Source organism: Phacochoerus africanus, chromosome 1 (genome assembly GCF_016906955.1).
Source record: "Phacochoerus africanus isolate WHEZ1 chromosome 1, ROS_Pafr_v1, whole genome shotgun sequence".
NCBI classification, from domain to species: Eukaryota; Metazoa; Chordata; class Mammalia; order Artiodactyla; family Suidae; genus Phacochoerus; species Phacochoerus africanus.
In genome coordinates this window covers 214,782,367-214,800,136 of record NC_062544.1, presented here as the reverse complement: position 1 = coordinate 214,800,136, position 17,770 = coordinate 214,782,367, and the positions used below count along the sequence as shown (strand labels likewise).

Here is a 17,770-nt window from a genome sequence, read left to right as displayed (position 1 = left end):
GAAGAAAGAAATAATTTATATAGTTAGCACTGTAGCCCTCACCAAAGCTCATTATTCATATGGGTAAAGATGCTTCCTTCTTAGCTTCTTTAGACATACCCTCACATACACACACCCAGTAATCACTATTCACTGTCTTATAGGCAAACCTCAAAGGCAAAGGTAGCAGTTTAATGTTCCTATGCTGATATATTCGGGAGACAAAAATTTTTTCTTAGCAAGAATTACTAACTCCAAGGGAGAAAATAAATTAGTATATATAAAATAAAAGCACTTTCATTTGTCGTACTTTTTTTTTTTTGCTTTTTAGGGCCGTACCCGTGGCATATGGAGGTCCCCAGGCTAAGGGCTGAATCAGAGCTGTAGCTGTTGGCCTACACCACAGCCACAGCAACGCCAGATCTGAGCCGCATCTGCAACCCACACCATAGCTCACTGCAACGCCAGATCCTTGACCCACTGAGCAAGGCCAGGGATCAAACCTGCATCTTCATGGATACTGGTCACATTCATTTCTGCTGAGCCATGATGGGAAGTCCCAAACTGTTATGTTTTTAAAGCTTTACTGTTTTTAAGTACTTTATTAAAATTATGAAATATACCATATAGATATAAAAGAATATCTGTAACTGACATAGCTTTTTAAGATATGACACATTATGAATACCTTTAAAGCCCCCATGCCTCTTTCACACAAAATCTTCCTCCCTTGCAGAGTTTATCACTAACTTGAATTTTTTAATATGCATCTGTTTTTCAGTTTTTTCCCTTCAAATTGTTTTTGTATTTTTAACATGTCTGCTTTTAGAAACTATTAAAATAGAAATTTATTATCTGTTTTAGATTAGGACACTGAGAAGATTAGGGCTGTGCTTTTATGTAAAATGTAACAAATTCTAAGAGGAGACCTAAAGGGTTCTCTTTTGAGTAAAGTTTATAGATATTACTGAACCTTCACCAAGACATCTATTTTGCCTGTTCAAAGGCCTTCTGAATTTAATTCCTGCTACTTAAGACTGCTCCAATGCAGGGAAGGCCAAGAAAATGACTTTATAAAAGTCAGGTGTTATATGTAGCTGAGGTATTCACAGACTTAAAAGATCCTGAAGTGGCAATAATGGTCATCAAATTCAATCTCTTCACTCTCTCTGGGAAAAATGAAGCCCCCAAAGTTTGAATGACTTGCTTTAAGTAACAGAGCTAGTTAACAGGAGATCCAAGGTTAGTATTCAAGTCACTTAGACCAGTAGTTTTCAACTGGGGGCCCCTCAGAGGATATTTGGCAATGACTGGAGACATTTTTGTCTGTCACTCTGCAAGGCAAAGTGTCTTTTGTCTGTTACTATAGAGGCCAGGGTTGCTATTAAACACCTTCCAATGCATAGGAGAGCTCCTCGCCCCAAAGAATTATCTTGTTCAAAATATCAATAGTGCCAAGGTTGAGAAACTCTGAACTACACGGCTGTCACATCTATGTCATCAACTTTTTACTTAACATAAGCATTCTGAGAAAAATAGTGTCAAAATACATTATTTCCCTTTGGTCAAACAGTCAGGCAGATTTAAGGGTCCAGTTTATTTGATTCTCTGCAAGATGGAATATAACAGGATAAAAGAATACAACATACTTACCAGGAGCCAAAACCCATGGGTCTCCTATCATAATCTGGCAGATCTGGAGCAATCTTACAAGCCTGTATGTTCAGGTATTTAAATATGTGGACTTTGCCTTTTATACATATCTAAATAAAGTAACATATAGATATAACCAAATTATTACTCATCTGAAATATATGTGTCCCCCTCCCCCTTTTAATCACAAACAGCTTTTTATTTAATGTATATTTGAAATAAAAGGCATTTCTATCATGTGTATACGGTAATATTAAAAATCTATTCATTAGAACAAATTATATCCTTTGTTATTTTAGGTGTTTTTTGTTTTTGGTTTGTGTTTTTCACTGGCCACATGCTTTATGGAAGTTCCTGGGCCAGAGACTGATTCTGAGACATAGCTGTGACCCATGCCACAGCTGCAACAAGGGATCCTTTAACCCACTGCACCAGGCCAGGGTTTGAATCCACGTCTCCGAAGCAACTTGAGCTGCTGTACTCAGGTTCTTAACCCACTGCACCACAGTGGAAAGTCCTATTTTAGGTATTTAAGTGATATAAATATAGGTGTTTGCTTTCTAGTCACTAGTAAGTTTCAGTAACACAGAAAATAAATAATTTATGATTACAAACACAGAATACCAAGTAAACTTAAACTGAATGCTTTAAGTCAGGGATTTAAAGCACTGCTCCCCATGGATTATACTGGCAACTTTTGTTTTTAGGAATCCAACAATCATGTAAAATATGTTTTCAATCCAACTTCCCGTAAGAGAGAAAAGCAGGAAATAATTAAATATTAAAATTATATATACTTCTGTTCCTACCTATTGACCTCTGCCCCATAAGTCAACACATAAATTCTTTATGATTATGAGAACTTTTTATAATTATGAAGTTTACTCAAAAGTTTTACAGTTACCATACAGAGGCTTTTACAAGACCACCAATCAACTGCAGAGTAAAAAAAGCTACAGTGAAAAATATGGGCCAGCAGAAACTTTCTAGATTGTAGAATGTCTAGAATCTTTATGTAAAGCTACCTTATAATAAATTTATTATTAAATAGTTTCATTTCAGTCACTAATAACAAATGACCAAATCGACCAAATGAGGAACTTAATATTTTAGAAAATAGTTAAGGTCCAAAAAGAATGGTCATGAGAAAGGCACTGGTGGTCTTTGGTTCTGAAAGAAGAGTATTTTACTTTGTCTTTGGTATTTACATTGTCTACATTTACGTTTTATTAGAAAAAATAACTCAAATTTTGTTAGAAAAAACTTTAAGAAAGAATCTTTCAAATAAAAAAAAAAAAAGTCAATTTAGTGAAAGGAAAAACATTTTTGGAAACATTACCTATCTTCCATCCCATTTATTCAAGGCTTCTAAAGAATACATATGGGTATGAATTTATCTTAAACTTAATTTCCAACAAAGAGATAAATGCATATAACTTAAAGCTTTAAACTTCATCCTTTGCCAAAAAAGTGTACAACATACTTCAAATCAACTATGGCTTACCTGTGCAGGAGGGGATTGTAGTGGGTTGTTATCTAGGGTGATCATCTGTAGGTGCCTGAGATTCCGATAACAAACAGGGATTGTTGTAATTTTATTGCAGGAAAAGTCTAACCGTATCAAAGGCAACTCTGCTAACTCTGCAGGGAGATAGGATGGAAATAAACAATTAACGATATTTCAAAGCTAGAGAAGTTTTTTCAGAAGCTTCCGCTGAATATAATGGATTTAACACAAGTATTTACCTCTATTCCTTCTTAGCGATTAACTGATAAGTAAAGCAGTGTAAAACGAAATCTAGGTGCTTAGAGATGGTATTAATTATAAAAAGCAAACTGTTTGACCCCTTATAGAACTACAAAAAGTCTCAGAAACTAGGCCTGATATCACAGAAAGGTGGAAATAACAAAAGGATTAGCTGATAAGCTGTATAAAAGACCCGTTAGATGCCTAGGTCTCCAACCCCAACTCATGCAGCTAGGTCACTACTTCTCTCCAGTCACCACAGATAATATCCTCTATTGAAAATGAATTGAAAGGCTCTGAATTCAAGGACCCCAGGTAAAATGGAAAGTCAGGATGTGCTGCCTGCTGAAAATTGAGGCTTAAAGTAAAAGTCTATACACTTAACAACAAGACCACACCTTTTTTTTGGCTTTTTAGGGCTTCACTTGAGGCACATGGAAGTTCCCAGGCTGAGAGTGGAATCAGAGCTGCAGCTGCCTGCCTACCCCATAGCCACAGCAATGCAGGATCTGAGGTGCATCTGGGACCTACCCACAGCTCACAGAAACACCAGATCCTTAACCCACTGAGTGAGGCCAGGGATTGAAACTGCACCCTCATGGATATTAGTCAGGCTTCACAACCTGCTGAGTCACATCAGGAACTCCCAAGACCTCACCACTTTCCTACCCAACCTCACCTTATCCCCAGCTCTTTTTTTTCTAAATTGAAGTACAGCTGACTTACAATATCATGTTAGTTTCAGATATATGGCAGAGTGATTCAGTTTTATGCACGCACACACACACACACACACACGTATATATATTCTTCAGACCCTCTTTCCTTATAGGTTATTAGAAAATAAAAATACTGAATATAGTTCCCTTGCTGGTGATCTGTTTTATATATAGTAGTGTGTATATGTTAACCCCAACTTCCTAATTTATCCCTCCCCCATCCCATCCCTAGCTCTTGAATGGCAGTAGTTAGGAATATTCACACCAATGTAAAAGAAAACATCTTCGAGGGAAACTACACAGTCTCATATAAAAGGCCTTTAGGGATTCCTGTTGTGGTGCTGAGGAAACGAATCTGACTAGGAGCCATGAGGTTGCGGGTTCGATCCCTGGCCTTGCTCAGTGGGTTAAGAATCCAGCATTGCTGTGAGCTGTGATGTAGGTTGCAGATGCGGCTTGCATCTGGTGTTGCTATGGCTGTGGTGTAGGCCGGCAGGTGCAGCTCCAATTTGACCCCTAGCCTGGGAACCTCCACATACTGCGGGTGCAGCCCTAAAAAGACAAATAAAATAAAATAAAAGGCCTTTAGATAGTGATATGAAGTTTTCCCCAATAAAGTACCCAGCTTAATTACCAATATATAATTCCTGCCCAGTATACTTGGAACTTTGAGTCAGCTCTACACAGATAGGATATGATTCAGACATTTAGAAAGAAATCAAAACATGCAAATCAATTAAAAACAAGAACTCTGAAAAAACAAGTAATATATAGGAAACAGAAGAAAACATTGAGAAACTAGAACTAACATCTCTAATTTCAGAGAGGTAAGATACTAAATTACTGAACCAAGAAAGGAATGTTTTAAAAAAATGAGAGATGGAATTCCCGTCGTGGGAATTCAGTTGTTAATGAATCCAACTAGGAACCATGAGGTTGGGGTTCAATCCCTGACCTCGATCAGTGGGTTAAGGATCCATCGTTGCCATGAGCTGTGGTGTAGGTCGCAGATGGAGCTCGGAACTGGCATTGCTATGGCTGTGGTATAGGCCGGCAGCTACAGCTCCGATTAGACTCCCAGCCTGGGAACCTCCATATGTCACAGGTGTGGCCCTAAAAAGATAAAGACAAAAAAAAAAAAAAAGAGAGAGAGAAAAGCAAAGGTTCTTAGAAATGAAAATTAAGACAGAAATTAAAAATTCAGAAGAATAATTAGAATACAAATGACTGGAATGGTTTATCCATGGGTCAAAGAAATGAACAATAAAAAAGATAAGATTCACTGAGGAGGCACTGTTTACAATAGCCAACAAAACATGGAAGCAACCTAAATGTCTGTCGACAGAGGAATGGATAAAGAAGACATGGTAACTATATACAATGTAGTATTGCTCAGCCATAAAAAAGAATGAAGTAATGCCATTTGCAGCAACATTGATGGAGATTATCACACTAAGTGAGGTCCAATGGAGAAAGACAAATATATATCACTTATATGTGAAATCTAAAAAAAAAAAATGACACAAATTTATTTACAAAACAGAAACAGACTCATAGACTTCAAAAATAAACCCATGGGAGTTCCCATCGGGGCGCAGTGGTTAACGAATCTGACTAGGAACCATGAGGTTGTGGGTTCGATCCCTGGCCTTGCTCAGTGGGTTAAGGATCCGGTGTTGCTGTGAGCTGTGGTGTAGGTCGCAGACGTGGCTTGGATCCCGTGTTTCTGTGGCTCTGGCTTAGGCCGGCGGCTACAGCTCCAATTAGACCTTTAGCCTGGGAACCTCCATATGCCGCAGGAAGCGGCCCTAGAAAAGGCAAAGAGACAAAAAATAAAAAATAAAAAAAGATTAAAAATAAATAAATAAATAAATAAATAAATAAATAAAATAAACCCATGGTTACCAAAGGGAAAGGATGTTGAGGGGAGGGAAGGATAGGGAGCCTGGGATGGCATCTGCACACTACAGTATATGGAATGAATCAATGGGGACCTGCTGTATGGCACAGGGAAATCTACTTAATATTCCGTGATAACCTATATGATGATAATGGACATGTGTACATGTAAAACTGAATCACTCTGCTAAGAGCAGAAATTAACACAACATTGTAAATCAACTATACTTTAATAAAATTGAAAAAAAATAGGATCAATTAAATGAGTCCAGTATCCAATACATAAAAATTCTAGAAAGAGAAAACAGAGAAATCAGAAGACAGGAAATTATCTAAAAGAGATATAAGACAATTTCTCAGAATGAAGGATGTGAATCTCTGGTTTAGAAGGAGGCCATCAAGTATCTAGTATACTGAATTAAAACAACTCATAGTACAGCACATTATTATAAAACTTCAGAGTAGGAGGGAAAAAAGGGAGGACCCTTAAAATATTCCAGAGAGAAAAAAAACTAGTAACAAACAATAGACTGGAATTAGGAATGGCATCAAATTTTCAACCATTAATTTTTAAATTGAAAACAAAAAGTGAAAAAAGACTTGAAAATCAGGAGAAAATAATTTTTAGCCTAGAATCTATAACCAAACAAATTATTAATCAAGGGTGAGTATAGAATAGAGATATTTCTTTTCAACCAAAGTCTCAAAAAATGTTTTCCTATGACATGTTTACAGGTAACTACTAAAAGGTGCCCTCCAGTAAAACAAGAAAGTAAAGTAATGCAGCACTATTTGCAATAGTCAAGACATGGAAACAACCTAAATGTCCACTGACAGAGGAGTGGATCCAGAAGATGTGGTACACAATGGAATATTACTCAGCCATTAAAATGAACGAAATACCAGCATTTTTAGCAACATGGATGGACCTAGAAATTATCATGCTAAGTGAAATCAGCCATACAATGAGACACCAACATCAAATACTTTCACTTACATGTGGAATCTGAAAAAAGGACACACGGAACTTCTTTGCAGAACAGATGCTGACTCACAGACATTGAAAAACTTATGGTCTCTGGAGGAGACAGTTTGGGGGATGAGGGGATGTGCTTGGGCTGTGGGATGGAAATCCTGTGAAACTGGATTGTTATGATCATTATACAACTACAGATGTGATAAATTCATTTGAGTAATAAAAAAAGATAAATAATAAATAAAAAGAAAGTAAAGTAAGAAAAAGGAATTGTCAGTTATACCTTAAAGCTCAAATTAAAAAAAAAAGAAAGGAAACATGAAGTCCAGAAATAAGAGTACTCAGCATAAAAGAAGGCAAGCAAGGCAATCAATCCAGATTGGAAGGGAAAGAAAAAAGGCTCAATGAGAGAGATACTCAAGGGGAAAAAAAAACTTATGTAATCTGACTGGTTTGACTAATAAGGCTGCCGGAAAAAGAGGAACTAGCTATAGGTACATAAAAAACTAAGTAAATTTTCTTCAAAAAAGAAGATGTATTAGCTCTAGAAAAAAAAAAAAGATGTCAAAATTGATAAATCCAGCTGTAAAAGCACATCATCTGGAAATAGGTCATCAAACAGCAGTAGAAAGAGGAAAAGGAGTTGAAGGTTTATGCTTCTCGCCATTGAAACAGGGGAGGGGAATGGTTGAGGCAGAGGAATGCTGTTGTTTACTGGAAACTTTTTATTACTATTTGACTTTTTGAATATGTTTGATAAAAATTAAAATTCATTTAAAATCAAAATGACAATATAACAAAGTATTATCTTTATCCACCAAACTGTAATATGTTAGAGACCAACAATTAACATGAACTTCCACATTACCTAGCTATTGGATAAAGCTTTCCTACCCTCTAAGTTTAACCAAATATGCTGAGATTATAAGATGAGTCGATTAAAAAAAAAAATGAAACTACTTGTGTGACAATTTTCTTTGTAATATGCTTTCAAAATAGACAAAGAAATAAATTAGATAATAAAACTATTAGACTGTAATGGTCATCTGAAACCCTGGATTTTCATTTTCACCAAAACACCAATTGTTTTAATTTCATATTAAGTCAGATATAAAATTTTATATAATAAAATTAAAGATATATATTCTGATCTCAGAAAATAATGACTTTTACCATTTTCACTTTCTTTTATAGCTTTTTCTTTTATGAATTTATATTTTTGAAAGACTGATAAATTATACTTAACTAATTTAATTATTTTTATCATTCAAATACTTATACCAGAAATTACAGTCAGTCTAAAATAGCCAGTTTCCTGGTGTAGTCTCTCAGTACATTCATTATTCACTTTACACATCACCTCCACACAGTTAATTAGCCTCTATCTGAACATTTCCAGTGAAGGGTAAAGATACTAAGTTCAAGTCAGGTCCACTTTCAGGTCTGTCAATGCTAACTGCAGGAATTTTTCATTATACTAAAGCATCCCTTATCAAAAACATGTTATATTTCTCTCAAGAAGTTATCCCTACTAAAACTTCCAGTGACCCTACCCTGAGTTATCAATTACCTCGGTTTAATATGATCTAAAAATACACTCATTGTTCAATAGTTATTTGACCTTTCCACTGAAGAGTCTAGCTTTCAAAATCCACAACGGAATAGATAATATATATAAAATATATACTTATTTATATATTAAATATATATTTATTTAGATATATTTAATATATTAAATAAACCATTACATCTCAAACACTGGTGATAACTTTTATACATCTTTGAAGTCTGAGAAATCTTTAAAATAAGAAGGCAAATAAATAAAACAATTGTTTCAGAGTTTCTTACCTTCAGGCAAACGTACTAAGTGATTTCTTCTTACATTAAGGTCTCTCAAGGCCTCCAAATTACCAATTTGGGAAGGTATTGTTTGAATTTCATTGCAGCTCACATCCTATTTCAAAAAGATAGAGAGTAAAGAATTGTTCTGGTGAGTTCCCGTTGTGGTGCAGTGGAAACAAATCCAAATCCAACTAAGAACCATGAGGTTGAGGGTTTCGATCACTGGCCTTGCTCAGTGGGTTAAGGATCAGGTGTTGCCATGAGCTGTGGTGTAGGTTGCAGATGCGGCTCAGATCTGGAGTGGCTGTGGCCAGCAGGTACAGCTCTGATTTGACACCTAGCCTGGGAGCCTCCATATGCCAACGGTGCTGCCCTAAAAAGACAAAAAACAAACAAAAAAAAACAGAATTGTTCTAATATTACAAACTTGCCTGCTTTGAACTACCTGTAAAATGAGGTTGGACAATATCTATGGCCGCTCCTGCTTGTAAAAAATACTATGATTCTGTGTCCAAGAATAATTACATAGTTTACACTAGCATTTAATTTTTAAAATGCATAGGCTTCAACTGACTCTATATACTTTATATAGATCTACATTAATTTTGTAAGCAAAACTAAAATTAAATGACTTAAGATGTGGTAGGAAGCCTAGAATATCAGATCAAATAAAAATGTTGGCGGAGGAATTCCCTGGTTAATGGTTAAAGGGATCCAGTGTTGTCACTGCTATTTGATCCCTAGCCCACGAACTTCCACATGCCTCAGGCATAGCCAAAAAAAATTACTAAAAACAGATCTTCAAAATAATATTTTTATTTTACATTGTTCTAAAGAAACTAGAAGAAAAAAAAACAATGATAAAAATTACAATGACAAAATTATTTGAAAGGAAACCTTATTTTCAAAATACAAGTTCATCGGTTCAACAATATAAAATAAAAATGCACTGAAGAAACTCATGGACTCGGAGAATTGGTTGCCAAGCGGGAGGGGAAGCATGTGGGATGGACTGGGAATCTGAGGTTAAGAGATGCAAAGTATTGCATCTGGAGTGGATAAGCAATGAGAACCTGCTGCATAGCACAGGGAACTAAAGCCTAGTCACTTATGATGGAACATGATGGAGGATAATGTGAGGAAAAGAATGTGTGTGTATATATATGTATATATATATACACATACACATATATATAAGTGTGTGACTGGATCACTTTGCTCTACAGTAGAAACTGACAGAACACTGTAAACCAACTATAATAGAAAAAATAAAAATCATTAAAAAAAATGCATTGAAGAGGACTCAAATCATTATCAAACTGAATGTGAGGGAATAATAAAGTGTACATTAACTCAAAGGCCATGGAAAAAAAAAACCACTGCTCTATTAGTATCTGATCAACTGGATTCCAATACATATATTAGGTAGGCCTTCTGGCATAGCAATAAGAAGCTGCCTAGATTAACAAAAGCTCTAAGATGCCACAGTAATACTTAAAATTCCTCGAATATATGAATAAAAAGGAAATACTGAGACTTGCTATTAGAGAAGACCACTTACAAAAAACTTCAATAAGCTTCACACATTATTTTTAAATTTTTCCCAAAATATTTTTAGAAAAAAAGAATATATTTTTTACCTTTCCTATCCATTAATGATTGAAGGAGAATCAGAAGCTAGACTTCTTATGCCACTGCTCTAGGCATCGAAGTTAAAAGGTTCTAAAAGAAGTTGGAAGGATAGGAAAATGAAGCCTGAGCCAGAAGGTAATAGCAATCTATAGTATTTCTCAGAAAATGTATATATTGAAAGACAGCTATTTACTTTCACTGAAAAAAAAAATGAGGAAAAAAGGGAAAGAAGCAATAAGGACACTGTAGAAAGGCCATCAGGAGAAAATCGGGAGCATAAGGATTAATTTTTACATTGCCACAAGCTGTATGTATGACTGAAGTATTAATTCACCTCTAAGCATTTTGGATTCAATAAGCAGAAACAGAAAGTTTAAATAGTCTGGCATCTAGACTCTAGATTTAATATATTTTTGAATTCTTACATGTGACCTTTTATATTCCTAATTCACCTGGAAAAAAAAGTGAGCTAATGTGATCCAATTAGACTATATGTTTACAATCAGTTGTCTCTCCGTATCCACAAAAGACTGGTTCCAGAACCCTGAGGATATCAAAATCAATGGATGCTGAAGTCCTACACAAAATAGTATAGAATCTGTGTCCAACTTACACACACCCTCCTGTATGCTTTCAATCATCTATGATTACTTATAATAGCTAATACAATGTAAACACTAGCTAAATAGTTGCTGCACATGGCAAATTCAAATTTTGCTTTTAGGAATTTTCTGGAAATTAAAAAAAAAAAAAGTTTTTTTGATTCACAGTTGGTTGAACCCACAGGTGCAGAACCCACAGATACAGAGGGCCAACTTTTTCATTTTTTACTTATGATATCTATCTTTGTTAATAAACATACATGGAACTATACTACCAAGTCTCAATGGACATATTGTATTTGGCCATTGGGAGAAATAGGAAACATGGGCTTTGGGATTAAGGTAGAGTGGTTTCAAATTCTACTTCGTGTCTTTGTTTTTTGGGCCATGCCTGTGGCATGCAGAAGTTCTGGACCAGAGATCAAACCCATGCCACAGCAGTGACCCAGACCACTACAGTGACAATGCCAGATCCTTATCCTCCTTGGGCCACAAAGAACACCTCAAATTCTACTTTGGTTAGAAATAGTACCTTGGGCAAATTACTTAAACTGTCTGAGTGCTAGTTTCCTCAGCTGCAATACGATGACAATTATAGAACCCAATTCATGTTACTGTGGTGATTAAATGAGAAAAGTCTTATTCCCATGCCCAGAACACAAGCACTCAAGAATAACAAGGAGTGGTAGGTGAAGGTTAAGCTTCTTAGAAAATATAAAGAGCAGCTCACTTTTAGAGTGGGAGATAGGTTCTAAAGATAGCATGTAAAGCAAAATAAGCCTGATCTTTGTACTGCCCATTCCCTATAGGGACTAACCAAAAATCAAAATATTGATCAACAAGATCTAATCTGAAAAATTCAAACCCATTAATAACTTATGTTTCAAAAGTTTAATAACACAGAAATCACTTAATACTGATTAGAACCTAATTCTAATGACCTTTTCCCATACCATGTGGGCCTATTAAACTTGTACTTTCAGTTCTCTTAAATCTGTGTTGAAGCACTTGAGTACTGATAAGTAAAACATCAATACTTGAAAATAATTCAAAAACACACAAAAGAATGAGAAGATACATATATACACACATATATATATGTATATAAAACAATCAAAAAATGAAATATTAACTTACAAGTTCCGTTAAATGTCTGAGGTGTCCAATTTCTTCTGGAAGTGAGACCAATTTGTTATTACTAGCAATTAAGACTTTCAGTGGTAAATTACACAAGTGTACTGGCAATGTAGACAGCTGGTTCCGACTAAATGGGTAAGTAGAAAAAGAGAAAAGTCAGAGCCCATCGCTCAAAAGAACCATCTTCCTCATTATATACTCAGCACAGGAGTTCCCTGGTGGCCTATTGGCAGCTGTCACTGCTGTGGTGGTCTGATCTCTGGTCCTGGGAACTTCTGTATGCCACCGGGAGCAGTCAAAAGAAGAGAAAAAAAAAAGCCCCTTATACTCAGTATAAAAACAAATATAAGGCTTGCAAAGAATAAACAGGGTCTTATTTATTTATTTATTTATTTAGTCTCTTTAGGGCCGCACTCAAGGCACATGGAGGTTCCCAGGCTAGGGGTCAAATCAGAGCTATAGCCACCAGCCGCCACAGCAACACCAGATCTGAGCTGCATCTGTGACCTACACCACAGCTCATGGCAATGCTGGATCCTTAACCCACTGAGTGAGGCCAGGAATCAAACCAGCGTCCTCATGGATACTAGTCAGGTTCATTTCCACTGGGCCATGATGGGAACTCCTATTAACAGGGTTTTAGATTTGAGTTCTAGTCTTCATTTCCTCACTTGTCTGCTTTGTGGTTTTAGGCACAGAATTTAACTTACCAGTATCTTACACAGATTTCTCATCTGTAAATTACAGGGCTTACTGGAGCTCTGCACCATAAAACTCCTTTGTAAATAATGAAGTGTCATATAAACACAACATACTACTATTTTATTAAATTTATATAGGAAAAAACGAGGAGTTCTCTTTTGGCACAGCCAATTAAGGATTCGCTGTTGTCATTGCACTGGCCTGGGTCTCTGTTGTGGTTCAGGTTTGATCCCTGGCCTGGGAACTTCCACATGCTGCAGGTGTGGCAAAAAAAAAAAAAAAAAAGAGAGAGAGAGAGAGAGAGAGATCCTCATTAAAAACTGATAGAGTTTTTTAAAAAATGATTTTAAAATAATGTAGGGAGTTCCCATTGTGGTTCAATGGGTTAAGAACCCAACGCTACCTCTCTGAAAATGCAGGTTCAATCCCTGACCTTGCTCAGTGGGTTAAGGGTCCCGCATTGCCACAAGCTATGGCATAGGCCTCAGCTGCTGCTCCAATTGGAACCCCTAGCCTGGGAACTTTCACATGCTCTAGGAATGGCCATAAAAAGAAAAAAAAAAAAGGGCAGATAACTAACATCCTCTCCTCTTCCTTCCAAAGAGTTATAAACATGAAAGTGTTTATAATCTACTTCCCTCTTTATTACAGTATTATATAACTAAATGATGGGAAACAAGTGACAGGTTGTGATTCCAAATATATCATATCAACTAAAGTATAGATAAGAAAACTTTTATTTATACAAAAATATACAAATCAGAACCCAAAGTAAAAAACATATCATTAGAGGAGTTCCCGTTGTGGCTCAATGGTTAATGAATCCGACTAGGAACCATGAGGTTGTGGGTTCAGTCCCTGGCCTTGCTCAATGGGTTGATGATCTGGCGTTGCCGTGAGTTGTGGTGTAGGTCACAGATGTGGCTCGGATCCCACATTGCTGTGGCTGTGGTGAAGGCTGGCGGCCACAGCTCCGATTGGACCCCTAGCCTGGGGTCCATTTGCTGACGGTGTGGCCCTAGAAAAGGCAAAAAGACAAATAATAAAAAAATAAAAATAAAAACAAACAAAAAAAACCCCCCATATCATTAGAATAAAAATAAATTTAAATTTTACTTATGCAGATTTAACTTCTTAATCCTTAGAATCAAACTTTAAAATCTAACAATAATTCTGCTAGATATTCACATACAAAATTGTCTACTAGCACTACTTTTATCATGGGAAAAACTGAAAGAATAACTATATATCTGAAAGTGAAAACGAGTTTTAGAACTATATAAACAGTACATTAAAATGATTACATATAAAATTATTTCCAAAGGATATTTCATGACAAAGGGAAAAACTCATTTATAAATCTGACTAAAAGCCTGGGAAAAAGAGAAAAATTCACCTATAATTATGTAACTCAGATACAACAATTTGATGAATTTCCTTTACTTTTCTACATTTGTTCATTTTCTCCAATCAACATTTGTAACTCTTATAATGAAATAAAATAATAGGAGTTCCCATAGTGGCACAGTGGAAACAAATCCAACTAGGAACCATAAGGTTGTGGGTTCGATCCCTGGCCTGGGTCAGTGGATTAAGGATTCAGCATTGCTGTGAGCTGTGGTGTATGTCACAGACGCAGCTCATCCTGCACTGTGTGGCTGTGGCATAGACTGCCAGCTATAGCTATGATTAGACCCCTAGCTTAGGAACCTCCGTATGCCATAGGTGTGGCCCTAAAAAGCAAAAAAAAGAAAAAGAAAAAAGAAAAGAAATAAAATAACAAAAGAATTCTTGTAAGATGTGAAAAAAAAATTAAGATGAGCTGAATAAATGCAATTATATATTCAGAACTTATTACACAAAAACACATAATCACAAAAACCAAAGTAATTTCAGATCTACTATTCTCATTTGATGGAGCTTATGTACTTGGAAAATGTAGACCCACTGCTGTAAGACTGCTGCTAGTCTATTAGGCTAATGGCTCTTAGAGTTTGTTAATTATTGCAAAGACAAAGGAAGAAACAGGAGGGACATAGAAGATACTGTTAATTAAGCCTAAGAACATAAAGAGATACTGCTAATATAAACAGATAATGTAAATTTTAGTGAAAGAGAAGAAGAAAATTGAAAAGAGCACACAAAACTAAAAATTAAAAAAAAAGAAAGAAACAACATCCTTACCTAATATTTAAGAACGTTAGAGCTTGCAGGTTTAGAATTGCCTCTGGTATATACCGAATACAATTTTGGTATAAATTGAGACTCTCAAGAGAAACGAAGTGACATGCTTCTATGGGAATTTCCGAGAGGCGATTTCGTGATAGATCTGAAAGGAAAAAAAAGTTTAAAAACCAATCCTTGGAATTTACTTTATTGAAATTTTAAATAAAAAAGCAGGTTTTGTAATTGTTTGAATTTCCCAGAGTTCCTATCATGGAGATTGGTCCAGAGTAAATATTCAAATATTAATTGATTGAATAAGCCATTTTAACATATGCCCTACACCTGCTGCTGAGAAATGCCGATTCCTTTTGAATAGCCACATATACTAAAAAACAAGTTTATGTTTTGCAAATAATATAAACTCTAAGGTATATCAGCCTAAAAACTATATCATAGATCATGCTAACTTACCAAATAACCCAGAAGATAAATGGATCCCTAAAATCCACCTTCTCAAAAGCAAAGATAACTCTCCAAGGTTTTCAGAAAGGCAAAGCAAAACAAAACAAAAACCCTCCTTCTCTTTATTGGTCAAAAAGTATCAGGAACTATTTTTGCTTCCATTGGCCATATATGAGACAATCTGAGCTTCAATAAAGAGAATAACTGCAGTGGACTGAAACCTATCACATATTACAGTTTATAATGATATCCCCCTGCCAAAAGATGGTAGAGAACCATTTCGTTATCTTGTAAACTGACAAAGGAGAAAAAAGCAAACATTTATCTTGCCTTCGCTATGTGAACTGTATCACTGAGTAACCAAATAGTGAAAGGGAAGCACCTCTATATAAGTGTTCTAGCTATAAATGAAAAATAGTGATAGAATATCACCATTTTGCAACTCTCAATGAATTAATGGATCTAGAACTGAGTACTAATGGCTGTTATCTTTACAAAAAGACAAAAGGCATATGCCGCCCACTAGAAGAACAGAATATCATTTATGGTCTTGCCAAAGGGACAGAACTTGAATATAATTAAGCTTTTCAATCAGTTGCAAACTTTGAGGAAATGTAGAGGACAAAAGAAAATGCTGAAATACCATCACTCTATCATTATCCACTTAGATTTAATTACACTGTGAGATTAATTTGCTCACCACCGTTTTCTCTCTTCTTCTGCCTCTTAAAGTCTCTGTTGGCAATTACTTGGTGAGAATCTTTATTAAGAATTTTCCCTAGATGGAGGATCTGAATTCCTGCATATCCGCAGGTTATCTCGCTTTCACCATAACAAGCCACATTTTGGCTAGGTACAGGCAGTTATTTCCTTGGTAATCTGTAGATGTTACTTTACTACCTTCTAGTTTCCAGTGTCACATCAAATAACCTAGCACATTATCTAATTATTTGCCCTTTGTAAGCAGCTTGTTCTTTGTCTCCTTGCCATGCTTAAATTAACACTCTGGTCTGGAACTCAGTGGGTTCTTTCAATCTTTCTTCAAACCAGAGAAATTCTCCTCTATTAATTACATCTTTACTTGCTGCATCTCCTCCATTTGCTACTTCTTCATATTTTTTTATACTCTTAATGCTTCAGACCATGAATGAGTCTCAACAATCATCCTCTCCACAAAATGATATATAGAAAAGATTCCCCTCCCTTGTTTGTTTTGTTTTTGTTTTTGTTTTTGGCCCTGCCTCCAGCATGCATAAATTCTAGGATCAGGATCAAACTTGTGCCACAGCAATGACAATGCCAGATCCTTAACCCACTTAGCCATCAGGGAATTCCTTCTTCCTCACTTTTTAGTTCTTATGCTATGATTAAAAGCATGTCATTTTGATTTTCTTGAGAATCTCAGGATAATCTTTTTTTTAATTGAAGTATAGTTGACTTACAATGTTGTGTTCTGTATACAGCAAAGTGATTTAGTTTCTTAGAGAAAACTGTGTATAGTTTCCTATGCTATGCAGTAAACACCTTCTTGCTTATCTATTTTATATATAGTAGTTTCTATCTGCTACTATATATAAAATCCCAAACTCATAATTTATCTCTCCCTTCCCCTCTGGTACCCATAAGTTTGTTTTCTGTATCTGTGAGTCTGTTTCTGTTTTGTAAATAAGGTCATTTATATCATTTTTAAAGATTCCACATATAAGCTACATGATATTTGTCTTTCTCCATATGACTTACTTCACTTAGTATGATAATCTCTAGGTCCAGCCACATAGCTGCAAATGACATTATTTCATTCCTATTTATTGCTGAGTAATATTCCATTGTGTTGTGTATCACTTTTATCCATTCTTCTGTTAATGAACATTTAGGATGCTTCCACGTCTTGGTTATTGTAATAGTACTGCTATTAACACTGGGTGTAGGTATCTTTTCAAACTGGAGTTTTCTCCAGATGCACGCCCGGCAGTGGGACTGCTGGCTCATTCTGTTTTGTTTTACTTGTTAAATTTATTCTCCATCTTTTCCAATAGTTCTATTTCACTAAAGTCACTTTTTCTAGATGTAATTCTTCTTCATCCTCTCTCTGGCTGTTGGAGTTCCTTTAAGTGAATTATTTTCTTTTGCCAATTCATGGCTTGCCTCATCTTTGGACTCAGATCAAGCTGCTAGAGCACCTTGAATGACATTTAACATCAAAATAGAGGAAGCAACTTCTGTGATATGCTGGAACTAATAAGCTTCCCCTCTG

The 17,770-nt window shown here is 35.7% G+C and overlaps 1 protein-coding gene across 12 annotated transcripts in view; it reads right to left on the bottom strand.

Annotated features, from left to right (window-relative positions):
- LRCH3 (leucine rich repeats and calponin homology domain containing 3) overlaps positions 1–17,770 on the bottom strand; it is a 133,559-nt gene that overhangs the window by 67,980 nt on the left and 47,809 nt on the right. For all 12 annotated transcript variants that reach the window (XM_047790265.1, XM_047790223.1, XM_047790232.1 and 9 more), the window contains exons 2-6: positions 15,073–15,217; positions 12,187–12,313; positions 8,822–8,927; positions 3,137–3,273; positions 1,633–1,742 (exon numbers count right to left, since the gene is read on the bottom strand). In XM_047790265.1, the coding sequence (XP_047646221.1) occupies positions 1,633–1,742; positions 3,137–3,273; positions 8,822–8,927; positions 12,187–12,313; positions 15,073–15,217 (625 nt within the window). The remainder of the gene's footprint in view (positions 1–1,632; positions 1,743–3,136; positions 3,274–8,821; positions 8,928–12,186; positions 12,314–15,072; positions 15,218–17,770) is intronic.